Source organism: Rattus rattus, chromosome 2 (genome assembly GCF_011064425.1).
Source record: "Rattus rattus isolate New Zealand chromosome 2, Rrattus_CSIRO_v1, whole genome shotgun sequence".
Lineage (NCBI taxonomy): Eukaryota > Metazoa > Chordata > Mammalia > Rodentia > Muridae > Rattus > Rattus rattus.
This window is the reverse complement of record NC_046155.1, coordinates 99,235,873-99,262,951: the sequence shown is the minus strand read 5'-3', so window position 1 is coordinate 99,262,951 and position 27,079 is coordinate 99,235,873. Positions and strand designations below refer to the sequence as shown.

Genomic DNA, 27,079 nt, shown 5'->3' with positions numbered 1-27,079 from the left:
GGATTGAGGTGAGGGAGGAAGAGAGTCACCCCTGTTCTGCCCTTCTTCCAAGCCAGCCTCCTCTGAGGAGCCATTCTTGGTCCCTGGAGAGTGGTGTCTGGACATGCATGATTGGAGTTACAGACAACAGATTCGTTAATCTTGGGGTCTGGGTCTCTCTTAATGAGCCTTCCAGGCACTGCTGAGAAACCAGGGTAATTGTTCCCTGTGGCAGTAACGATCAGGAGGCAGGCTCTGTCCAAACTTGAGAGAGACCAGGAGTGGAGCTGGTGTGTAGCTAGGAGCCTCCCTGTGCCCAGCCCTGGGTTTTCAGTGCTCCTTCCCTCCATCCTCCCAGCAACCCTCAGGTTAAACTGATGGCCCAATGGTCCCCATCACTAGGGTGAGTGGGTAGAGCAGGGGGTGACTAGCTCCTAGCCCGGCAGTGGCTGACTCAGCCTATGCCAGACACTTGAGCAAGAGGATCTTCAGATTGAGTCCTGAGAGACAGTGTCACTTCCCCTCCTGGTAGTCCTAGTTACCTCATCTGCCACCTCCCAGACTCCGTGGCACAGGAACTGAACTGCAGCGGCTGCTTCAGAAGTCTAGCTTGCTCCAGCTCTCAAGATGGCTTGCAGGTGGTTGCTGCGTCAGGGGGAGTTTTCAGGTAAGGGTGCTTCCCGTCTCCAGGGTTTGCCCACCGTGCATACCACTGCAGTCCCGGGCTGCGTACAGCAGACTGGGCAGGTGTGGATGGACATGGGGCCTTCTCCCTTCCTCTTCATCTCTCTACCCAGTTCTGCCCAGAACTAGACTGCACAGAGGGACCAGGTAGAGGACTGGAGTGAAGGGGACAAGGACATGGGAACTATGTCTTGAGGCTATGTCTTGGGTGGAATGGTTGAATATTGAGGCAGAGGTCTGAGTTTGACTTCTGAATGAAATAAGACATTTTCCCCTTTCTGGGCCTGAACTTCTTATCTGTGAATTCGAGCAGCTGAGCATGTGTCTGAGTATTGTCTGTGGTGGATGATACAGCATATGTATGTCTTTAATCCCAGCAGAGGCAGGCAATGTCTGTGAGTTCAAGACTAGCCTCCTCTGCATAGTGCATCTCTTTTGAGTTGCAGGCTAGTAAGACCCTATCTCAAAAAACAAAAACAAAAACAAAAACCAAACAAAAACCCCTCAATAACCTGTTTTGTGTCAAATTTTGAGAGTAAGGAGGCTCCCTCTGGGAGGGGCTGGGTGGGACTCTTAGAGCTGCTCAGGCGTCTTGGCAGGAACTAGCAGGAAGGATGCTAAAGTACAATGTAGCCTAAGGTTAAGTCCACAGGGAAAACTGATTCCCCGAGTCCAGGCATGGCTCATTAAGGGGAAGAGAAGCAGAGTAATTGGATGTCTCTGGGAACAGGATAGATCTTTCTGGGAGTTTCTGCTCACATTTGGCTCTGCTGACCCTGGTAGAGGGAAGGCAGGCAGAGGCCCTGTGTTCCTGAAGGAGCAAGACTAGCTTTGCACTGGACTCAGCCTTCCCAGTGCACGGATTGCATGCATGTGCCAAGTGCTGTGTCTTCCACGGCGCATCTGCGCGTGTGTGCAGGACAATGGTGTGACTATGTAGCTCGTGAGCATGAGTGGAATGTGTGGACGTACTCTCCAGTGCCAGTGGGAGGTGAGGCTGCTGGACTCCATTTGGCTGGGGATGAGGTTTAGCTTCTCGCAGAGCATGAAGCCCTGGGTTGGATCCCCAGCACTACACGATACTGGGCATAGTGGTGAGTATTTGTCACCCCCTGCTCAGGATGTAGACGCAGGAGGATCAGCTATGTAATGAGTTCAAGGCCAGCCTGGAGAAATGAGACTGTGTGTGTGTGTGTGTGTGTGTGTGTGTGTGTGTGTGTGTGTGTGTGTGTGTGTGTGTGTGTGTGTGTGTGTGTGTGTGTGTGTGTGTGTGTTCTTCTTCTTTTCTTTTCTTCCCCTTCCTTCCTTCCTCCTCCTCCCTCCCCCCTCCCTCCCCTCCTCCTCCTCCCCCCTCTCTCTCTCTCCTCTCTCTCTCTCTCTCTCTCTCTCTCTTTCTTTCTTATATATCCTTACTACTTGTTAGTTTACCAGGAATGGGGTGGGGGTGGTCACAGTCTAGAAACTAACACTATGTTCAAGACCATTATTGTCTCCAGTCTGTCCTCTTGCCTCATCCTGGAACTGTTCCTACAGACTTCACTGGGGGCTCCCTACAGGACTGTCTTCAGTGCTGAGAATCTGTCTGGCTCCTCTGTGCCACCGCCCTCCCTCTGAGGCTCAGAGCTGGCTGAGAGCCTCAATTGTCCCATTGAATCTTTGTGACATCCCAACGTCTTCTAGAGATGCTACCAGTACCCCATTTGACAGACAGGAGATGGAGCTCTGTGAGGAGAAATGCCTGTCTCAGGATTCAGGGAATTCAGCCTGCTGGCGCCAATACCGGACTTCCATTCCTAACTCCTAACTCAGTTTTCACTGTTGCAGCCTGCCCAGTGCACTGGCTGTCTGCACCAGTGAACATCTCAATGAAAGAGCAAATAACCCCTTCGATGCAAAGCTGGAAGCGTGTGACTGGGGAGATGGCTCAGGGGTTAAAGTGTTTGCCATGCAAGTGTGAGGATGGAGGTTCTGATCCCCAGAACCCATGTGAGTGAGATAGGTGGTCTGTCATTCCAGAGCCCAGACGGTGAGAACAGGAACAAGCTGACCAGCCAGACTAGCTGTACTAACAAGGTCTGGGCTCAGCTGAGCCCATATCAATGAATAAAGTGGAGAGCAATTGAGGAAGATTCTAGATGCCAAACCCAGGCTTCTTCACACTTGTGCAACACACCCACAAGTAAACGTGCATGCACATACATCACATGCACATACATTTGATAAAAGTGAAAAGCAAAAGAAACAGTGCCTGTTAATTTACCGAGCACCAGGAGGCTGCAAGTGTCTCAGGAAGTGCATTCAGCCAGGATGAGCTGCATCTTAGAGAATTTAAAGCATTTAAGTCTTTGGTTCAGGCAGGATGGTCATGGGTGCAAAGCCAGCCTGGGCTCCACTTTGAGTTCAAGGCCAGCCAGGGAGTGAGTCCCTGTTTCAAAAACAAAGCAAAAGTTTACTTAGATGAATAAATTAATAAAGCTGGGAACACTGTCACACAGCTGCAATCCCAGCACTTGGGAGGCAGAGGCAGGAAGATCGAGAGTTCAAGGTCAGCCCTAATTGCAGACAAGTTTAAGACCATTTTGAATGAGACCTTGTTTCAGACCTAGAGCTCTAAGTTGAGTTTTCCTGCATCTCTGGAGGAGGGATGAATTGTCCAGGCCTGTGACTGACTGATTTGGGGAGAGGACCTGGGACCGGTCTCTCATGGAGCTGAGTCCACAGGGCCTGGCTGCACAGTATGCTCTCTTACCCACCCCGGACCTGGGCCACTTCCCCATTTGTCTCTGAAGTAGGTTTCTATTTCAGTCAGGGTGGACCTGGTGGCCTCGAATCCTATTTTTCTGTTCTGACTGCTGTTGTCTTGCTGTATCAGAACCCTATCGTGGGCACGTGGGCACATTTACCTTCTCCCTGGCCCAGGGCTGGATCTGATGGTAATAGCTGTGTGGGAGGCAAGCACATGTTGATCTGTGGGTACAGCTCAGACTGCACCAGTGGCATTTATACCTTGCCATGTGCTAGATACCAGAGCCCTAGGAACTAAGAGACCCACTGTCCCCTTAAGAACTTTTAGGCTGGAGGTAAAAATGGGAGCAGAAGTTTGAGTATAGACTGGTAAGAGTGTTCAGTAGATAAAGGCGCTTCTAGAAGATCCTACAATCTGAATCCAATCCCTGATCCAGGAGAACCAACTCCTTAAAGTTGTCATCTGACTTACACACACACACACACACACACACACACACTCACACACACACTCACACACACACTCACACACACACACACACACACACACACAAACAAGCATGTGTGCATGGATAATAAATAAATAAATGTAACAGAAAGGTCTGCAGCAGTTGTGACATCCATGACAACCCTGGCTTCCATGACCTGGGACAAGGCGGGAGTTTTCTGTGACAATGAAGGCAGCTCTTAGTCCAAAGCGAGGGAAACACTGTGTCTGTCACACTAGAAAGATAGAAACTGCTGCTACAATGAGGTCCTGAGGATGGCAGAGGTGTTAAGAAGCAATAGAGCCTGGGGAAGGAGGAGCGGCTTAGAAACAGCTGGGCTGGAATCCAGGCACCAGCATCTCCCACATGTTATCTTAGTTTCTCTATCCGAAAAATGGGATCATAGCACCTACCTGACCAGCTCCTAGGGCAGATAAAATGAGGGCATGCATATAACAGGACTTGTAGATCCTTAGGAAGGGCACCCTGGAGGAGACATTTCTTTGGCCAGAGCTGAAATTTAAAGCAAAACACAAGATTCATAAGATATCAAAGCCTAGGCTGAAGAGATAGCACAGAAGCTGAGAGCACTTGCTGCTCTCACAGAGGACCCAGGCTTGGTCCTCAGCACTCACATGGTGGCTCACAGCCCTCTGTGATTCCATTTCTGGGGTATCAGATACCCATCTCTGACCTCCGGGGGCACCAGGCAGGGATGTGGTGTGCATACATACGTATTCACATACGTATGTACATGCATGCATACATACATACGTACATGCATGCATGCATACATACATAAATATGTACATGCATGCACGCATACATACATACATAAAGGCAAGATACTTATACGCATAAACAAAAGTAAACAAAACTTTGGCATGTCAGAACCTACTCACCAGTCACCAATTCTTGGCATGGTGGAGAGTCTCCCACTGTCAGATTTGTCTATGTCCCCATCACATGACAGAGGTGATGATGCTTCCACATAGGAGTGAAAGGAGAGACCCAGGAATGCTAATCTCTCTTTGTGAGATAATCCAATAGTAAAGCAGATAAAAATTATGTTCAAAACACACTCTTGGACCAGGTCTCCTCCTCTGACTCCCAGGCTCACTATGAGATCCCCTGAGGCCCCGCCCGGCTTTATTACAAGTTAATATCTAAGTTAATACAGCAACTAATGGTTCATAAGCAGGAAAACAGGAACCAAGAGTGTGGAACTTGCTCAAAGTCATAGACCTGGTAGAAGCAGAAGGAAGGTCTAAACTCAGGACGCTCTCATGCCAAGAGGTAGTTATTCCACAAACAATGTGAGTCCTCAGAATAGAAATACAATATACAATAAATAAATATACAATAAAAATGGCAAAAAAAAAATATGGACAGGAACACACCCCAAAGGAACAATCAGGGAAACACAAGAGAAAACCACAACACACCAATCCACACCCAGCAGGGTGGCTATGAGGAAAAAGATATAGAATTTAAAATGTCAGTGAGATTGGAAATAAAGCTCAGTTGGTAGAGTGCACAGGCAGTGTGTAAGAAACCTGGAGCACACACACACACACACACACACACACACACACACACACCACACACACGGGGCATAACAGTGCACGCCTGTCATCATAGCCTTCGGAGGTAAAAGCAAGAAGGTCAGAATTTCTAGGTCATCTTTGGCTACATAGTGAGTTCAAGGCCAGCCTGGGCTACACAAGACCATGTCTCGGAAAGATAGTAAAGCTTTCAGCACACGTGTGCTGCTGGTAAGAACATAGAATCGCACAATTCTTAGGAATGCAATTAAACAGTTTCCCAAAACTTATACCTAACATTACCATGAACCAGTAGTTTCGTTCTTAGGCATACACCCAAGAAAAGTGAAGGCATCTCCATGCTCTGGGCGTGGTGGCGACAGTGTGCAGAATCTGCACTTGGGACGCTGAAGCAGAATGACTGGGAAGCTCAGGATGGCTTGAGACACAACTGTGAGACTGTTTCCAAACAAAAACAAGCCAGGCCCTGGGGAGGCGGTACAGCAGACAGGGTGCTGGCCGCTATTGCAGACGACCTAGGGTCAGGAACCCACGTGAGGCAGGTCACAGCTTTTTGGCAACTTTAACTCCAAGGGATCCAGTGCTATCCTGTTCTCCTCAGGCAAATGAACACAGGCATATGCACAGGGATGTGCACGTGCGTGTGTGTGTGTGTGTGTGTGTGTGTGTGTGTGTGTGTGTGTGTGTGTGACTCATAAACAATTTTTTTAAAACAACCCTTAGGCTAGAGAAATGACTCAGGGGTTATCAGCACTGGCTGTTCTTCTAGTGAACCCAGGTTCAATTCCCAGGACCTGCATGGTGTCTTACAACCCTCTATGATGGGATCTGATGCCCTCTTCTGTGTCTGAAGACAGCAACAGTGTACTTACATACATAAAATAAATAAATCTTGAGAGAGAGGGGGGGTGGAGTCCTATCAACTAGGAAACAAGCTTCAAAATATAAACATTTAAGATCCAACCCTACCCACAGAAGGCTAAGCTGACACTAACCATAAGACGGGCAAATACAGAAACTTCACTGAGTTTCTTGGTGTGATGGTTTGCATATGCTTGGCCCAGGGAGTGGCCCTATTAGAAGGTGTGGCCTTGTTGGAGGAAGTGTGTCACTGTGGGGGTGGGCTGGGAGACCCTCCTCCTAGCTGCCTGGGGATGCTCAGTCTGTTCCTGGCTCCCTTCGGGTGAGGATGTAGAACTCAGCTCCTCCTGCACCATGCCTGCCTGGATGCTGCCATGTTCCTGACTTGATGATAATGGACTGAACCTCTGACCCTGTAAGCCAGCCCCAGTTAAATGTTGTCCTTTATAAAACTTACATTGGTCATGGTGTCTGTCCACAGAAATAAGACCCTAAGACACCTGGCAACTGATGTGAAAAGAAAGAGGCAGCCTCCAAGTGAAGGAGCGTGATGGATCCTTAGAGAAACTAACCTTTCGGGGTCCTAGAATGAGTTGGATCATTGCATCATAAAAGTTGGTTTCCTCTAACCCACCTCCCGGCCCCCACATCTGAGGTTCTGATACTAAGAGAATCAAGAGGTGTAGGGTCCTGTATTTTACCAATCGTGTAATCCAGCATACTAGCCTGCTCCAGCTTCATGGATGCCGCCAAAGGCATAAAAATGTTAGAGGTAAAGAAGCTTTGCTCCTGGGCTGGAGAGATGGCTCAGCGGCTAAAAGCACTGACTGCTCTTTCAGAGGTCCTGAGTTCCCAGCAACCACATGGTGGCTCACAACCATCCATAAAGGGATCTGGTGCCTTCTTCTGGTGTGTCTGAAGACAGCTACAGTGTACTTACATAATAAATAAATAAATCTTTTAAAAAAGAAAAGAAAAGAAAGTTCTCTCCTCACAGCAACAAGGATGGGCAGAATATCAGCCCTGGGACCAGCTCTCAAGGTCCCACAGGCCAAGGCAGAGCTAGCCAATAATACCTATGTGTCCGTGGGCTGGGGACAAGAAAGAACCTGGAGCTTAGACTCTGTGTCTTTTGTGATGGGCAGTCGACCTGTCTGAGCTTTGTCTTGGAGAAAGACATCTTTCTTGTTTCAAACAGTCAACAAACCCGGCGCTATCTTTATCTTCCACGGCTGTTTGCTCAAAGGCAGCCGTCTCTGCTCGTAAGTTCTGCCAGGCTCTGCTGAAGCAACCGAGGGCTGCCCCAGAGCACGGATATGCTGTCCCGGTCTGATAGCCTTTCTTCCCCTTTTCTGCTTGTTTCATTGTGAGTTCGTTTAAAACTACGCACAACAAAGCATACGCTACCTTAATGTTTTGTTTACTTTTGTTTTGTTTTGAGACAGGGTCCTACAATGTAGGCTTAGCTAGCCAGACCTTACTGTGGCAGATCAGGTTAGCCTTGAACTTACGGTAATCCTCCAGTGACTGCCCCTCTCTGCAAGATTACAGGCACAGGGCACCACACCCAGCTTAACCGCTTCTAAATTTAAAAATTTAGACTGTATTTATTTTGGGCTGTATTTGTTCTGTTTTATGTATATGGGTGTTTTGCTCACGTTTATGTGTTTGCATCCTATGTGTGTCTGATGCCTGTAGAGGTCAGAAGACATCATCAGATCCCTGAAACTGTGATCATGGATGGCTGTAAGCAGCACGTGGGTGCTGGGAATTGAACCCAGGCCTTCTGTGAGAGCAGCCGGGTGCTCTCACTGCTGAGTTCTCTAGGTCGTTTAACCCTTCTCGAGGATACACAACTAAGTCATATGCAGCGACATGCGTTACTGCACAGTAACTGCCAACATCCGTCTCTAGAACGCCATCAACCAAGCCCGAGACCAGCCCCAGCCACACGGCGAGACCTGGTCTCCAGCACGAGAGACTCTGTACTCAGGAAGCCATGGTGGCTCACTCCCCTCCCAGCCCCTGCTTGTCTATTCTGTCTCTGGATAAGTTCTTCCTGTAAGTATGAGTGGCCATTGTTTTACTTGGCACAGTATGTTCAAGGTTTGTCCATGTTACAGCTCCCTATCAGATCTTCCTCCCCCATGAGGCTTTGGTTTGGACTCTAGAGTGGAATTACAAGACGATCTGCTAATTCTGAGGCATTCGTTTTGTTTATTTTAAGAAACCTCCATACTGATTTTCACAGTGGTTGTACCATTATACATTCGCGTTTGATATGCAGAGAATTTGGACTTCTCCGTCTCTTCGCCAACCCTTGCTATTTTCTAGTTTGTGGTTTGGGCTTTAAAAGTTATGTCACTCCTTCTTTAAAAGGGGAACAAGAATACCCTTGGCAGGAAGAGAGAGGCAAAAGATTAAAACAGAGACTGAAGGAACACCCATTCAGAGCCTGCCCCACATGTGGCCCATACATATACAGCCACCCAATTAGACAAGATGGATGAAGCAAAGAAGTGCAGACCGACAGGAGCCGGATGTAGATCGATCCTGAGAGACACAGCCAGAATACAGCAAATACAGAGGCGAATGCCAGCAGCAAACCACTGAACTGAGAAACAGGACCCCCGTTGAAGGAATCAGAGAATGAACTGAAGAGCTTGAAGGGGCTTGAGACCCCATATGTACAACAATGCCAAGCAACCAGAGCTTCCAGGGACTAAGCCACTACCTAAAGACTATACATGGACTGACCCTGGACTCTGACCTCGTGAGGTAGCAATGAATATCCTAGTAAGAGCACCAGTGGAAGGGAAGCCCTGGGTCCTGCTAAGACTGAACCCCCAGTGAACTAGACTGTCGGGGGGGCGGCAATGGGGGAGGGTGGGAGGGAACACCCATAAGGAAGGGGGAAGGAAGAGGATGTTTGCCCGAAACCGGAAAGGGAATAACACTCGAAATGTACATAAGAAATACTCAAGTTAATTAAAAAAAAAAAAAAAAAAAAGTTATGTGTGTGTTGGGGCTGGGGATTTAGCTCAGTGGTAGAGCGCTTACCTAGGAAGGGCAAGGCCCTGGGTTCGGTCCCCAGCTCCAAAAAAAAAAAAAAAAAAAAGTTATGTGTGTATGTATGTATGTATGTATGTATGTATTTAGTGTATGTATGATGTATGTTTGTATGTATACACATTTTTATTGTGTGTGTGTTCACTGGTGTGTGGGTGGAGATGAACATTTTCCACAGTACACATAACTTCTTGGGAGTCAGTTCTCTCTCTCCACCCTGCTTCGAGGTGCACTCTCTCGTTTCTGCTGCTGTGCTGTGTTGAAACGACCATCCAGCCCATTCTCCTGTCTCTACCTCCTGTCTTAGGTTGGAGTGCAGGGGCTACAGATGCTTGCCACTGCATCCGGCTTTTTATATGGGTTCTAGAAACAAGCGTTTTTACCATCTCCCTCGTGCCCAGCCCCTCTTTATGATGAGTGTCCCCGGGCTCTAACTCTCATTTCTCTGATGGTTAGTGAGGATGAGAACCCTCCCGTGTTTATTAACCATTTGCATATCTTCTTTGGAGAAATATCTATTCAAGTCTTTCACTCAGTATGGATTTTTGTTTCGTTTTGTGTGTGTGTGTGTGTGTGTGTCTGTGTGTGTGTGTGTGTCTGTGTGTGTGTATGTGTGTACACGCTCTGTTTTTGTGTTTTGAGATTTTGAGACAGGGTCTCTCTATGTACCCCTGGCTGGCCTGGTACTCATTCTGTAAATCAAGCTAGCCTTGAACTTGTATTAAATCATAACCAGTCAAGATTTCCAAATACTTTCATGTTTTTGTCTTTCTTCTCTTATAATGTTTCTTTTTACACAAAAATTTTTAGTTTTGATGAAATCAAATTAATCCATTTTGCTGTGGTTGCCTGTGCATTTGGTTTCATAGAGATGAAGGTTGCTTTAATTGCAAATGTCCAATCCATTTAACTGCAAACGCATCCAACTTATTTCTTGGTCCAGAAAAGTTTATTGACTCATTTAAAAGAAGGTCTTGGTCTGACACAGCTAAACCCATCAATTAATATCATATTCTTTTCTTTTGTTCTTTCTCTTACCCTCTGCTGGTTTCCTCCACATTCATGTAAGTTCTTTCGAGAAGTGCCAAGCTCTCACAGTCCTCACAGCTGATAACAGAAAACCTTCTGTGCTCGTCACATAAAAAACAAAACTTCCAGCGGCACAATCTAATTGATTGTCTCCAAAAGCAATCACTGGTGAGGTGTCTGGATGGATGCTCTCATTGGTCAGCTCTGGGTCAGGTGGAACAAGATTAGCACTCTGATTGGTCAGCTCTGGGTCAGGTGGAATAAGATTAGCACTCTGATTGGTCAGCTCTGGTCAGGTGGAATAAGATTAGCACTCTGATTGGTCAGCTCTGGTCAGGTGGAATAAGATTAGCACTGGATAGGAAGAGGCACTGGACAGGCGGATGTTCCTCCGCAGAAGGTGTGCCGAAAGCTGATGGACGTCCCAGGTCTGTCAGGAAGCTCTGCTTCAGCGAATATCCTGCACATCAGGCTTCCCATGGATACAGGAAGATTCCTTCTAGTTGGTTCTGAAAACTCCCTGAAGGAAACAGCTCTTATATAGTGAGCCTAAGGCTACTTTCTCTGCCACCCCAGATCCTCCCTAGTCCAGCCGTGGTGCTGTAGTGATGTTGACACTTGAGTTCATAGCCTCTATCTACCTTGGGCTAACCTCTGTGTCTTGCTTTCTCATCCTGAGGAGATAGGACAGTCCTATCTCAACAGTGTCTTTTATGAGGCTTGAGTGGGTACATGAAGGTCCATTGTTGTTTGTCTCACTAGTTTCTGCCTTTTCCAGGCCATTGCTGCTGGGACACTGATATCTCCCGCTCTCCTTGCCGCCTTCAAGGGTCTCATCTGGCCTTTGCCTGCTCTGTTCCACTGTCTGAAACGCTCCTGACCTCTCGTTCCCTTGGCTCTTTCCTTGCCACTTGCTCCTTGGTGAGGCTCCCCTGCCTGCAGAATCCCTTCCTGCTTGTCTCCAGGACGCACATTGACATCTGCTTATGATTATGGAAAGTGTCCCTGTCCACACTGAGCTCTTGTGGGCAGGCAGGACCTGCTGCCTTCTCAGCATATTCTCTTTTAAAATTTATTTATTATCACATGAGTATACTGTAGTTGTCTTCAGACACACCAGAAGAAGGCATCGGATCCGATTAGAGATGGTTGTGAGCCACTATGTGGTTGCTGGGAATTGAACTCAGGACCTCTGAGAAGAGCAGTCAGTGCTCTTAACCGCTGAGCCGTCTCTCCAGCCCATCAGCGCATTTTCTTTCACCGGGAAGAGGGCAGGCTGGGAACAAAGAGGAGCCCAGCCGGTCCCAGGAACTGAGAGCAGATCGGGGTTGGGAGATCCTGTTTGCGTGCGAGCGGTGCGGTGGGTGCTAGGAAGAGAGAAGTCAGCAGACTTGGGTTCTATGCAAATCGACTCTGTGACTCTGCTCCGGAAGCTAGAGATTGCCAGGAAGACAGTGAAGAGCCAGGAAGTCAGATTTCTGCTGAGCCAGGTCTGCTGACCGGTGGACAGAGGACTAGGACTCTGAGATTGCGGGTTGGTGTGGAGCAGGATCTCAACTCTCCCTAGGAAAGGCAATGAATGGGTTCCAGTGGCCTCATCTTTGTAGGGTTGTAGGACTTTTTTTTTTTTTTTTTTTTTTGGACAGGCTGACCTCAATCTCATTCTGTAGCTGAGAATAATCTTGAACTCTGGATCCTCCTCCTGCTATCTCTTAAGTGTTAGGATCGCAGCTGTGAGCCACCATGCACGGTGAATGAAGTGCTTAGAGATCGAACCCAGGGCTCTATGAGCACTAGACATGGGCTGCATTCTAATCTAAATAGCAACTCTCTTCCCGATGTCATTCCACTGAGTCTCTCAGCCCTTTCCCCACCCTGCATAGGGTCCAGATCAACCAAAGACCAGATACTCAGGGAGTTGGTCAAGTCTGTAGGCTCTAAAAGCAGAACACACATTGCCACCCTGGAAGGCTGGGAGGAGCAGGACTGCACAGCTGAGCAGTGTTGACTCTGAGCTGGACCAGCCAGGAAGAAACCAGACCATGTCCACAGCACTCTGGAACAGATGGCACAGGGTTCCTTCCTGTTTTGCCCTGTTCTGCCTGGTGTTGCAGAGACACAGCCCACCATGTGTGCCCCTTGGGAGCCATGCTGGACACCAGAGCAAGGCAGGCCAGAGGCTGTTACCATCTGGGCTCTGTCCCATCTCAGCAGAATGAATGTCTTTGGTATTCATGGGCCAGCTGCTCTGACACCCACCCCAGCAACCGGATTGCTGTGCTGTCGCAGAACCAAATGTCTCTCCTCCCTGGGACTCAGTTTCCTGTCCTGCAAACGTGGGTGCAATGAGAACTCATCGATGGGATGACCTATATGGGCCTGAAGAGGACCTAGAATCTTCCAAGTTCCCAGAAACCCCAACCAATACCTTGCTTCTCTAGGAGCATGTCACCAGACCAAAGTAGCAGGAGTGGTGATGGGACACAGAGGTGATGCTGTCCCCTGAGGGGTCTTCCAGAGGGTACCTCAGAGTCACCTATACCCAGAGGTCCTGCTGCTCTTCCTTCCTCTCTTCCTCCCTCCTTCCCTCACTTCCTTCCTTCCTTTCCTTCTTTCTTTGTTGTTGTTGTTGTTGTTGTTGTTGTTGTTTGGAGACAGTGTTTTGTTTTATTTTCGTTTTAGGGACAGGGTCCCTAGCACTCACTCTATGAACCAGGATGGCCTCCAAATCACAGAGATTCACCTGCCTCTGTCTCCTGAGTGCTGGGATTAAAGGCAGGCGCCACCCTGCCCACCCTGCTACCTTTCTAAGTTCCCATCTCCTATACTGTCCAGACAGTAGGCTCTTTCCTGGAAACCACTGGATCAGTTCTCCTCCCCTGACCCTCCATCAGCTTCAAGTGGTTCTGGGACGGATGTCAAGCCACAGTCACTGCAGTCCCTGAGCCCCTCGGTCCTCTATGCTTGTTCTTGTTGTCAGCTCATGTGGGAGGTTTCTTTATGAGTTCCTCAGTCTCATCTCGCAAACCTCTTCTAGACCAGGTGCCTGCCATTCTTCCTCACTGTGCCCTGTGCATGACCACAGGGGTGTGGGAAGTGGGTGCAGGCAGGAAGTAAGGGCTCACCCTAAGTCTGACTATGAGGGAGGAAGAGAAACAGCTGGAGAGACATGTGAGGTCAAGGGAGAGTTTTTGCTGAGAGGAAAGTGTTGGTTGAGGGTAAGGAACCAGCATAGAGGAGCTAAGAGAGGAAGGGTAGGAGGAGGCATGGCCCTGCAGGAGTTCAGGGCACAAAGGGAGAAAGGAGCAGACGTAGGTCGTAGGTCGTAGGTGGCGGGAAGTTGAAGCTGATCTGAGGGCTGCTAGGATTGAAGAAGTTGAAGTGAGGAAAGAGATAAAGTGGGCTTTGAGGTGAGGAGAATGAGGGCATGGCAGCAAAAAGCTGGAGAGCCAACACAGGAGGACAGCCAGCGGGACCTCAATCCAGTCATGTATAGCAGAGTGTAAGGATGAACCAGCCCAATGGTGCTGTGCTTGAGGGATACTAGCTCACCAGCTATGTACACACTACCCAGGGCTGGGTCCTGGCTGGGGAGCAGGTGTCATAGAGAAGCCATGGTGCTACTGTGCCAGAGGCTGGGTCCAAGACCCCACACAGAACCGGCAATTTTACAAAGTTAGAAGCTGGGAGTGCTGATGAAGCAGACAGAAGCCAGTTTGGGTGCTTGGAAGAGATTGAGATCAGAGAAGAGAGAGCCCCAGAGATATCAGAAACTAAGACAGAGAACTGAGGTGGGCAGGCCTCCTCCCTACTTCAGCTGGGGCTGTTTACATCCTGAACTGCTCATACAGCCAGAGAGGAACGGCTCTAGGAGGAGCCGGTACGTACACTTTATCTCTGCCGAGCTCGTAAGGCAAATGGAAGCTCGCTGCACAGAGTTCAAGACAAGTTCCCTGTGTCCCCGTCAGGTTTCCACTCCTAATGCCGATGTACATGCACGTGAGTCACTCCTGGAATTCAGTCCTCCCACATTCCTTACTGAGCACCTACTGTGTGCTGAGCACTGTCCTAGGACTGGGGTGGTAGCAAAGGAAAGGTAAAAATCTGGTGACCACACCAAGAAATAGTAGAACAGCTGTTCAAAGAAGGCGAGTGTAGCCTGGCTCAGTAATACACGCGGGATCCAAGCACTCGAAAGGCTAAGGCAGGAGGATCACCACAAGGTCCAGGTCAGCCTGGGCTACCGAGTAGGAGTCTGCCTTAAAAACACAAACAAAGGGGTTGGGGATTTAGCTCAGTGGTAGAGCACTTGCCTAGGAAGCACAAGGCCCTGGGTTTGGTCCCCAGCTCCGAAAAAAAGAACCAAAAAAAAAACAAAAAAAAAAAAACAAACAAAATGGGCTGGCATATAACTCCGTTGGTAGAGTGCTTCTCTAGCACACATGAATCCCAGGGTTCATCCTCGGACTGGATAAACTAGTGGTGTGTGGCACATGCTTGTAATCCAATCCTAGCACCTGGGAGGTGGAGGCAGGAGGATGGCAAGTTCAGGACCATCTTCGGCTATATAGTGAGTTTGAGGTTAGCCTGGACTACAAGAGACCCTGTGAGAGAGAGAGAGAGAGAGAGAGAGAGAGAGAGAGAGAGAGAGAGAGAGAGACAGAGACAGAGAGACAGAGACAGAGAGACAGAGACAGAGACAGAGACAGAGACAGAGAGACAGACAGAGACAGACAGAGACAGAGAGAGAGACAGACAGAGAGAGAGAGACAGAGACAGAGACAGAGAGAGGAAGGAAAGGAAGGAGAGGGAGTTGCTGATGAGATGGCTCAACAGGTAATGGTATTTACCCCCAAGCCTACCTGAGTTCAATCTCCTGGACACACATACTGGGGGGGGACACGCATACTCCGAGTTGTTCCCTCACCTCCAACACTTGCACCATGACTCTCAAATGTGTGCATACACACATGTAAATAAACATTAGAAAGCACACATATAAATAAATTAATGCAGTAATAAAAAGAACTTAAATGTGCTGAGGAGAGGGGTTGGGGATTTAGCTCAGTGGTAGAGCGCTTGCCTAGCAAGCAAAAGGCCCTGGGTTTGGTCCCCAGCTCCGAAAAAAAAAAAAATGTGCTGAAGAGAAAAATGTAACAAGTCAGGGAAGTCCCACACATGTGTAGGAGGTCGTAATTTTAGCAACAGGGGCAGAGGAGGGTCTCCCCAGGACAGTGTCATCTGAGCGACACTCGAAGGAAGAGAGAGGCCTGTGTCCTTCACACACATCACAACTGCCCACAGCCACCTGTCACCCTCCAGCCCCAACTACTTCACACAGAGTCGGAAGTCACCCTCACTTTGAAAACCTCCTACTGTCCCTCCTAGCCAACTTCAGACACCTACCAAACCCTCTTCCACCTACATTGGTGGGCCCCATGCCCACAAGTTTCATAGCAGAGGTTGAACTGTTTGATGGAAAGAAGTGTTCTAACATCTCTGGCGCTGGAACTTCAAGTGCGTACCACACTTGGCCACAAGGTTTGTCTTGAAGTTTCACTGTCACATGATGTGTGGCCCAGGTTTCCCTGGATCCAGGTGTGAGCTCAGGAATGAAGACCAGTCCATGAGTGATCTTGGAATGATCTGCCTTGGGTCCCAGAGGCAGGCTGTCCTGGAGTAGAATGAATAATTAGAAGTATATCTCAGGACCTGGTGAGAGCAAGCTCATCTCCCAGTGAGCTTTCTTGAGGTAGCCTGTAGCAGCCTGGGAAGGGGCATATGCAAGGGAGATATGCAAACAGGGACTAGACAAGCCACTGGGGAGGCTTCAAGTTCTCCTCTTTGGGGAGTAGAAGGGCTCTGAATCAGGTGGTCTTAAGACCGGTCTGGCTCAGCAGGTCCAGAACCCAGAGTCCTACCTCTGGCTCCTGGCTCTAGAGGTCAGAAAGATATTTTCTCTCTGTGAGGTGGGCTCAGGCCTCAGGATATGCTAAGGATGGTTAGAGCAGGACCTCTGATAGGGGTCTGCTCTCATGGGAGGTAAGGAGTCCTCTGAGGCTCCCTCTGGTCTAGCCTTACACATAGAACTGTGCACAGAGCCAGACACCTTTGAGCTTTGGTGTCTTGTCTCCGAAATGGGCAATATACACTGAGATGGTGTAGGTGAACAGGCCTTCCTGAGGTTGAGGCTGGTGAATCAGGCAGGCTTAAAGGTACAATTCCTGTGGCTATTCCCCATCCCCCAACAAATATGTCATTCGTCAAAATGGCTCAGTGGGTAAAAGCGATTGCCACCAAGCAACCTGAGCTCACTCTCCAGGCCACACATGGTAGGAGGAGGAAATCGACATCTAGAAGTTGTCCTCTGACCTCCATATACATGCAGTGGCACACACACATGTGCACCACACACACACACACACACACACACACAGAGAGAGAGAGAGAGAGAGAGAGAGAGAGAGAGAGAGAAACACACAGACACCACATGCACAGAGATACCACACACACAGACACAGACACACACAGACACCACACACACACAGAAACACACAGACAGGCACACACAGATACACAGACACACAGGTATAGACACCACAGAGAGAGGTATACACACACAGACACAGATGAACAGACAGACAGACACACACTACACCACACACACCACACACACACACACACACACACACACACACACACAGAGTAATTGGCTGAACTCAATAGTACCAAGGATAGAGCCCTCATCTAAGGGGATCCAGGGTTTCTAAGGACCGGGAGCCCTAAAAGCAAGGGGGATCTTGTCTCCAGTGTCTCACCGAGTTGGAAGAGGGAGGGAGTTACCCTGTGACCTGTGGGCCTCCTCGCCTCCATTGTTTTAACTTATTCCTAGGAAATGGATTGTGTGCACTGGCAAACTCAGCCTATTTGGCTTCAGGTTTCTGGTAGGGAAATGTCCCTTCTCTTCCCAGCACAGATTTTATCATTACTCAAGTCTGCATTCAGCTCCCAACTGACTCACTGCCACCTTGGACAAGTCACCACTGTGTAAGCCGAGTCATCACTGTACAGAACCTGTGAGACGATTATTTAAGTGTTTGTTTTGGTTTGTGTCCTGTTGGCTTCAGAGCTTCAGAGGGGAAGGAGGAAGAGGAGAACGAGAGGCATCCTTCTAAGTCCCACCCTATTGATCCAATTCCTCCAACCAGGCCCTTCCTCCTAATATCCCATCCAATGGGAACTATGCAAGAGCTGATTTATTGAGAAGGTCAATGGCCCGATGAACCCCTATCCACAGTGTTACCAGCTGGGGACAAAGATTGTAACTTACAAGATTTTTAGGGCGACATCACATCCAAGCAATAGCCACCCGACTCTTTATCTGCAGTGGGGTCAGTAGAGTTCATTCCATGTAAGGTTCTGGTACCAGAGCCCTTAACCCAGTCTGGCTTCTACTGAATAGCTAAGAAGGTAGTGGTGAGTATCCGGGGGGATGGGGACTCAAAGATAGAAAGAACCTGTCCAGGACACATGGCAGATGGAGCCCAAACGGGTTCCACTGTCCTGCCAGGAGCTACGGAGAAGACAGTAGTCACTCTGAAAACCATTCTGGAGGCCACCATGCTCCATCAGACTGTCCCTCTGTCCCCGCCTGCCCAACTGTTCTAGTTCCCTATGCAGAGATGATGGAATTCCGAACCAAAACTGTGTGAGAGGAGGTGGAGGTCCTACTCCAGAGCAGAAGTGCAGGCAAGATGGCTGGTTTCAAAATATATATTTAAAGTTGAGCACATTGGTGCACTCTTTAATCCTAGGAGGTAGAGGCAGGTGGATCTCTGTGAGTTTGAAGCCTGGTCTAGCCTGAAGAGGTCAAAGGCATCAGATTTGCTGGAGTTAGAGTTATAGACAGGCTCAGAAGCAAGCTCTGGTCCCCAAAAGAACTACATATGCTCTTAATCACTGAACAATCTCTCCAGCCCTTTCTTTCTTCCTTTTTTCTTTCTTTCTTTCTTTCTTTCTTTCTTTCTTTCTTTCTCTCTCTCTCTCTTTCTTCCTTCCCTCCTTCCTTTTTTTCTTTTCCTTTCTTTCTTTCTTTCTTTCTTCCCTCCCTCCCTCCTTTCTTTCTTTCTTTCTTTCTTTCTTTCTTTCTTTCTTTCTTTCTTTCTTTCTTGTTAGATAAAGTCTCATACATGCCAGGTTGGCTTTGAACTCATGTAGCTGAGAATGACCTTAAATTTCAGATCTTCCTGCTTCTATCTCCCCGTGCCTGGGCTATGAAGTACTAGGGACTGGACTCGGGGTTTTGTGATTCTAATAGAGCTACATCCCCAGCTCCTCTTTATAACTTGCTATGTAGCTGAGGACGACCTTGAACTCCTAATCCTCCTGACTCTACCTCTGAAGTATAAGGATTCCAGGCCTTCACCACCACATCTGGCTCTGGATAGTTGATATCAAGGGATAGAAACCCAGGTACTGGACTGAGGCAAAACAAGAATTTGTCAGCGTGTATCACTAGAATCCAGGTTGAAGCCTCAGGCTTAGCTGGATCCAGAAGTTCCAGTGTTCTCAGGGGCCGTGTGCTCTCCTCTCTACTCTGCTACCCTTGGATTTTGACAGTCTCTTATCTCGTGGTTATATCTCTGAGACACGGGACCATGCCTGGCACACAGTCCAGATAGCTGTGGCAACCCTAGCCTCACTCCTCCCAGCTTTGCAAGCCCAACAGAAACCCCCTCTCCTTCTCAGCTGTTGAGCCAGGCTCTGAAGTGAGGGCTCTTCCAGGTTAACCTGCATGGTAGGCCACACACGAGCTAGGCTTCAGCCTTTTCTTCCAACCACTATCTGGAGCCTGATTGTTGGAGAATTGACAGATCTGGGGCACTCGTGGTCTGCAGCCAACTGAAGTCCTCATGGCTGAGCACTTACTGAGGGGTCCAAGAAGCTGGGTCCCCAGGAAGAAGAAGGGTTGGAAGATCCTGGGGTCCGGGCACAGAGTAGGGTGCCTCCCACACAGCTCCAGGCCAAGCTTTATTGGAAGTGCTAGATGGAGACAGTGATCCCAGGACAGCCATGAAATTCCTACCCAAGGAAGCAAAGGAAGGGGCCCCAGTCCTGGTCTGCAGCTTCTCCTTTATACTCAAAGTGGAGCTTTCAGTTCCACATGGTCCCTGCTGAGCAGAAGGGGAAAGGAGAAGTAAAACAGGGAGAAGAGAAAGCAGATCTCTGCCCTCCCTGCAGCCTTCTGCTGTCTTTGCCAGCTCTAAGTTGGTGGGTCCAGAACTGTCCAAGTGGAGATTTTCCAAGTGCCAGGGACTAGGATCGAGCTGGATGTAGGTGGCACCAGGGCACTCAGGTTGGATAACACACAAGGTCAGGGCTGGGTGACGCCTGGGACAGAGAGTATAATGTCCCCTTAAGGAAGGGAACACAGCTGCCATATGTTTCTCAGATTCAGAGAGGGTGGGAAGCTGGCCCTAAGCCACACAGCAGGCAGATGGTGGATCTCAGCCTGACTCAGAAAAAGGAAGCCAAGTCTTGACCCTGCGATCCTGTACCTTTTCTACTGAATTCACGGCCCAGGGGTACAGCAGGGGGATTTCCCAGTTTGGTTTCCTGGCAGGCAGGCAGCCCAAGGTTGGGAGGCTTCTTCCCAGGTCCAGCACAACAGCGAACTGCTGGGAGGTGGTGACTCAAATTTCCAGCTCCTACCTCTGTCCGACCGGCTTCCTCAGCCCCTAGACAGAGGGTTATACAAAGACCGCATGATCTAAGTAGCATCAAGAGCAGTTAGACAGTCCTTCCTGATGTCTACATTCAGTTGACAATGCTGCAGAACTGAACTCATAGCTGTTATCTGGACTGAGGAAAGGAAGCAAGTGTAGGAGGTAGGAGGTTGTCCCCTGGTGGGGTGAAGGGCTGTGGTATTTTTGCTGGTGTTAACCAGAGGGGTGGAAAATGCCTGGTGTCAGGGTGCTATCTGACACTCAAATGGCTGCTGTAAGTGCATTGAGAGGCCGAGGCTCAGACAGAGGGATGGATAAATAGGAGGAATCTTGAGGAGGGCCGGAGGAATGGAGCTAGGGACATATCCTGGGCTTGCTCCAGACTGGCAGGCAGCCCCTGAAACCTGGGCCCCGTGTCCTCATCCAGTTCAGCTGTCCACGGGCGCCATCTCATGGCTGCAGGCTCTCATTACAGGGAATACTCCAGTCCCTGGAGGAGCCACAATCATTTAGAGGTCTGACCCAAGTCTTGGCTTGTCCGAGGGCCAGCACCCCATCTTCTCTTGAACCTTCAGATTTGCACCAGTCCTGGGATGGACTGTAGTGCCATCAGAGACTATCCTGGGAACACAACAAGTAGCTAGATACTGGGAGGAAAGCCAGCTCACTGTGGCTGCTTGGATTTCTTGGCCCACACCCAAATAAACCGTAGGTGCCCAATTTGTAAACAGCTAGCCAAATGTCTGCCTGAAATTCAATCCTGATCTCACTTTGGTTCAAAATTTTGACTCCCAGTCCTGTAAAGTGGGCTTGGGGTGGGCTCAGTGTATGGACAGCATCTACATTCTACAAGGCTCCTCTACAACTGACTGAGTAGGAAGAGTCCTCACTATCTGTGGCATTTCAACATGCTGGTGGCAACTGTGACATTTTAGACAGCCGCTAAGAGAAACAGATGGGAGTGGGAACAGAGGCAGGATATGAGCCCAGCCCCCACTTACCAGCTTGGCATTCATTCCCTGTGCTGCCCTGCCCCCACCCCCTTGCCTCAGTGGCTCCACACCAAAGCCCATCCTCTTCCTCCCTGAATGTTGCCTCTTCCCTGAGGAACACCTCTCACACTCTAGCTGTTCCAACAGCTACAAAGCCTCATTCATGTGCCCATCCCCACCCTCATGAGCCTTGGTCTTTGTGTGGAAGGGACAGTGACTGCTAATAGCAGAATGTTGGAAGAGCTGACAGTACGCAGTAGGCATTTAATAAAGGCTCGTGGTGAAAAGGACGTATGGAAAGTAAAGACCAGGAAATAGCCAGGTAAGAGGTTTCCAAGAGGTTTGTCCCCTGGAGGGAGGTGAAGACAGGCATGTCAGTAGATGACCTACCACATGGATGGAGAATGGGACAAAAGTACAGGATCAGGGAAGCGAATGGAATCCTGGTGGCTCAGGTCACAGCTAGGGGGAAGGACCAAGAACTGAAATAACCCACCTATATATTCAACAAAGGAGAACACTGAGGGAGTGCTGAGTGGAAAGCCACTCTCTGGGTCTGCTCACACCCTATCTGCCTTTCTGTCCCCTTGTCCCCTTGTCCCCTCCTCCCACGGCTAGACAGGGAGTTCTGGGAAGGATGACTTTTGTTCAGCTCCGTGCTCCTCCAGGCTGTTTCCGCCAGGCCAAGGTGTGGGGGACAGCAGGGAGCTGTCTGCCCCCCCCCATCCAAGGGCTATTTCGGTCAGAGTTAGCAGGGCCAGGAAGCAGAGGAAGCTGTTTAAAGCCACACCAGAGATGCTACAGTGTGGCTGAGGACAAGAACGTGGGGCGCTCCATGTCTGAGTGTCCTGAGTGCCCCACACACTTGGAGCTATCAACTCAGGCTGGTGACAGGATGCTGCATGTGAGTGTGTCTCGAGGAAATGGGGCCAATACAGCAGCGTGGGACAGGGTGGCTGGGCAGATTGGCAAGCTAGGTGGGCTCTGTTCAGCTGGGGACTCAAAGGAGGGACAAGATGGGGTCATGAGCTTGGTGCTGTCTTGAATTTGGAGATAATTGGGTTCCAGCTAACAGAAGTGGACTAAGAACATGTTTGTGAGAAGATCAACAAGGCTGGACAGGTCAGAGACGGGGTGGGCCTCAGGTGCCAGTGGCTGTGAAAGTGTTGGGAACGGTATGAGGAGTGAGGAAGGGCAGGATAAGGGGTGTGTAGAAAGGACGTGGGGGCCTTCGGGCAAAGTTGGAGGTCTGGACAGGGGCCTCGAACACCAGAAGAGGGGCCCAGGTGTTTCCCTAAGAGCAGAGGAATCTCTTAAAAGGTTCCTACTGCAGGTAGACAGATAGCCAGCAGTAGCTGTCGCCCACTGTGGGGGTCAAGGGGTCCCTCCCTATGGGGAGCAGATGATGCCTGAGGTCTCCTCGAAGGCCGCTTTCTGCAGCTCTTGTTACTTCCAGGGCAGGTAGAACCAGCCTCTCAGAGAGCTCTGGGGAAACAAGAAAACACTGTGGCTTCATCCATGCGTGGCCAAAGGCTTTCTCTGGGAGTGCGGTCACAAAGCCACAGGCTTCCCTAAGGACGGATAGGGGCATATCCCTGTCCCACCCTGTTCCTACTTGTGTGGTGGGTGTGGGGGTGTCCTTCCTCTCTGCTCTACTGATGAAAACTCTCCTCAGCCACCATGTCATCCTTTTTCTTTATTTATTGACATCTATCTATCTATCTATCTATCTATCTATCTATCTATCTATCTATCTATCACCATCTGTGTGTAGGGCTCTTGCCATGGTGTACCCATGATGGTCAGAAGACAGCTTGTTGGGGTCCGTCCTTTCCTCTCACCACTAGGGTCCTAGGGGTTGAACTCAGGCTGCCAGTCTTAACAGCAGACATCGTTTCTGCTGAGTCCTTTCTGTCCTGTGGCTCACTCTGGTCTGTCCCTCAGACTAGCACGCCGTAGCTAAGCTTACAATGTCATCTCTGCTAGGCCTATGTGTACCTAACAGGCAGGTAAGAGCAAGAGAATTAATGAATGTGCAAATGAATGGCCCTGTGAAATGAATGCATGTGATTCAGTGTCTGTGGATGGTGGACTCTGGCTGACTCTGTTTCTAACTCACCGGCATTGACCCTATGGCCCCTCATCATATCCAGTTCCCATCTCTGTAAAAATTGGTTCCTGATTGGTTCCCTTGAGAGCTGGAATTTCACTCCAGCCACCAGGGAGCACCTTGGGCTCTTTTTCTTTCTTTCTTTTTTTTAAGATTTATTTTTAATCATTTTAATTCCATGTTTTGCCTACTTGTATGTCTGTGTGAGGGTGTCCTATCCTCTGGAACTGGAGTTACAGACAGTCAATGCTCTCACAGAGCAGCCAGTGCTCTTAACTGCTCAGCCATCTGCATCGTGTGTGTGCATGTTCATATGTGTGTAGTTGCCTATGGACGCCAGAGGTATCAGATCCTCTGAAGTTGGAGTTACACACAGTTGTGAGCCTCCCGGCTTAGGTACAGGAGCAGTAGCTGAGTGACTTGAGCTGCTCCAGTACCCATCCCCCAGCGATAGAACCCAGCTCCCATCCTTCATCCACATACCCCGCCCCCATCCCTCATCCACATACCTCACTCCCACCATAATCTATATAACCCCACCCCCATCCACACAATGCCACCCCCACCCCTTTCCCACATAACACCACCCTCATCCACACACCCCACCCCTCATCCACTCACCTCATCCCCATCCACACAACCCCACCACCCCCCTGCACACCCCAGTCCCCGCAGGTCCCCATAAGGAAGTTCCTGGGAGCACCTCACTTACCTCTCTTGTTTCACAGATAAACTCTGACTGAAAGAACATGGCTTTCGAAGGTGGAATTCAGACTGAGGACGGCCGTGCTTCCTTCAGTGAACTCTGTGTGTGTGTGCACTGTCCACAGGGGTAAACTAAGAGCCCAACCTGCCTTGACAACGAGGAACACCAGAGCTGGTACTTCCTCCTAAAACATCGTCCATCTTGCATGAGACAGGTAAACATACCAGTCCTGCATCCCTACCCCTCAGGGAGCTCAGGAGAAGACCGTGTGTGCTTCTAACCTATTGGTAACGCTCCCTCACTGCCCAGATGAGGAAGTCAGAAGGTAAATCCCTACCCCCGATCATGCAGGCAGTAACTGTGATTTGAACCAAAGCCCATCAATCCACTCGCACAGAAGAGACATTTGACGAGGGTTCTGAGGGAAGAGCAGGAGTTCATGAGGAAAAGCTGAGAGAAAATAAATAGCACAGAAAGAAATTGACTTGGGCTAGGGTGGTGTCGCAGGCCTTTCATCCCAGCACTTGGGAGGCAGAGTCAGGGGATCTCTGTGAAGTGAATTCCAGGCCAGCCTGGTCTACAGAGTGAGTTCCAGGACAGCTGGGGCTACACAGAGAAACCCTGTCTCTAAAAAAGCAAACAAACAGACTTGAATTTCTCTCAAGCTTGAGCCTCACTGGATTACACAGTTCCGTGATATGAGATCCGTATGGATCTTTATGGGGTGATGAGACTAAGATATAGTTCAGGACTTGTTCAGATAGTGAGATCAAGGCGCAGGGCCAACTCGGTTGCCAGTGAGCATACCACTGAGAGGATGTGTGTTGCCTCCCCAGATTCTCCAAGCATAGGAAAAGCAGGCCGCCAGTTATGGAGCGGGACAATGGCACCACCCAGGCTCCAGGCTTGCCGCCCACCACCTGCGTCTACCGTGAGGATTTCAAGCGACTGCTGCTACCCCCAGTTTACTCAGTGGTGCTGGTGGTCGGCCTGCCACTGAACTTCTGTGTCATCGCCCAGATATGCGCATCCCGCCGGACCCTGACCCGTTCCGCTGTGTACACCCTGAACTTGGCACTGGCGGACCTGCTGTATGCCTGTTCACTGCCCCTACTTATCTATAACTACGCCAGAGGGGACCACTGGCCCTTCGGAGACCTCGCCTGCCGCCTGGTACGCTTCCTCTTCTATGCCAACCTACACGGCAGCATCCTGTTCCTCACCTGCATTAGCTTCCAGCGATACCTAGGCATCTGCCATCCCCTGGCCCCCTGGCACAAGCGTGGAGGTCGCCGTGCTGCTTGGGTGGTATGTGGAGTCGTTTGGCTGGTTGTGACAGCCCAGTGCCTGCCCACAGCAGTCTTTGCCGCCACGGGCATCCAGCGCAACCGCACTGTCTGCTACGACCTGAGCCCACCCATCCTGTCCACCCGCTACCTGCCGTATGGCATGGCCCTCACGGTCATCGGCTTCTTGCTGCCCTTCACAGCCTTACTGGCCTGCTACTGTCGCATGGCCCGCCGCCTGTGCCGCCAGGATGGCCCAGCAGGTCCTGTGGCCCAAGAGCGTCGCAGCAAGGCGGCCCGTATGGCTGTCGTGGTAGCAGCTGTCTTTGTTATCAGCTTCCTGCCTTTCCACATCACCAAGACAGCCTACTTGGCTGTGCGCTCCACGCCCGGCGTCTCTTGCCCGGTACTGGAGACCTTCGCTGCAGCCTACAAAGGCACCCGGCCCTTCGCCAGTGCTAACAGCGTTCTGGACCCTATCCTCTTCTACTTCACACAACAGAAGTTCCGGCGGCAACCACACGATCTCCTACAGAAGCTCACAGCCAAGTGGCAGCGGCAGAGAGTCTGAGACCCCAGGGGAGGCCCTGAAGCACTGGCTGCAATGTGTTTGCCCACTGGGGTCATGGTGCCTGAAGCTTTCTCCCAATCGGAAACCATACGGAGAAGAAGCAAAACTTGGCCCAACATGCCTGGGCCTCCAAAATTTCTATGTCAACCACAAAACTAAGACACCTGTGTTTCGGGGTCTGGTCAGTTCATGCTTGTTATACCAGAATTCAGGATGTTGTGACAGGATAACAAGCTCTAGGCCAGCCTGGTCTACATGGTGAAACCCCATCTCAGACAATCAAGGGTTGAGCTAGGTCCTGGAATAGCACTGCAAATTCTAACAAAGGTCTTCTCCCCTGACCTTTCTTGTGTTTACAAGGTGGAGGGGACCGCTGGTGCACCATCACGAACGTGAGGGCAAGGCCCCTCCTGTAGAGGAAGAAGCTGGGAAAGCTCACACTCCCATCCATTTGCCAAGACTTTTCCACAGGAGAAAGAAATAAATGTGTTCTTGTGTTTGTTGTTTTGTTTTTGTTAATTTTTAAGCCACTGCACGCATGAGCTTTCAAGCGCACACACACACACACACACACACACACACACACACACACAGCCAAGCCAAATGAGTTCTTTAGTCAGATTCCATCAATGCTAGGTGAAAGGCAGGCAATGACTTAACTGGGATAGGGGACAGGATGTGTGCTGGAACCTGACGGGAACTAAGAACAAGGGTTGGAAATACCCAGGAGGCATCTTAAAGATGGCTGACCACCTGGGGAGGTCAGCCCTAGGGTAGCTTGAGGCTGAGAGGGAGTACATCCATGTCATATAACAGATGACACAGATGACAGAACGGGATACTCCACCTTGGCTTCACGGTGCCTCCTAATTTTGTAATGCCGTACACACTTCTGTCACGAAGACTTTGTCCACGAGTCCCAAAGTCAAGTTCATAACACCCATCGAAACTGATATCACCATTACCTGATTATCCATTAAGACAATGGATCAACACAGTAGATACACACTCATCTAGAATTATTACACCAACATGAAACATTTCAACTTAGCAGTATGATATTAAGGAACAAGAAGTCCTTCCGAATTATTTGTAGGCAGTGTCCTTTCTGTGAGGTTAGGAAGAACTAAAGCAGACATGCTGGCCCATGGGGGTAGCCATAGCATGTGGAAGGCCAACTCAGGCTCAATAGTTGGAGGTGAGCCTGGACTGTGGACTTTGTTCTTTGCCTTTAAAAGTATTTTAAATTATATTTTATATACAATTTTA

General features: G+C 49.7%; 1 protein-coding gene across 1 annotated transcript; it reads left to right on the top strand.

Annotated features, from left to right (window-relative positions):
* Positions 1 to 554: 554 nt before the first annotated feature.
* P2ry6 (pyrimidinergic receptor P2Y6) lies at positions 555 to 27,079 on the top strand. Its single transcript, XM_032895686.1, has 3 exons — positions 555 to 646; positions 24,078 to 24,167; positions 24,790 to 27,079. The coding sequence occupies exon 3, from the start codon at positions 24,824 to 24,826 to the stop codon at positions 25,808 to 25,810; it is 987 nt and encodes a 328-aa protein (XP_032751577.1). The 5' UTR covers positions 555 to 646; positions 24,078 to 24,167; positions 24,790 to 24,823; the 3' UTR covers positions 25,811 to 27,079.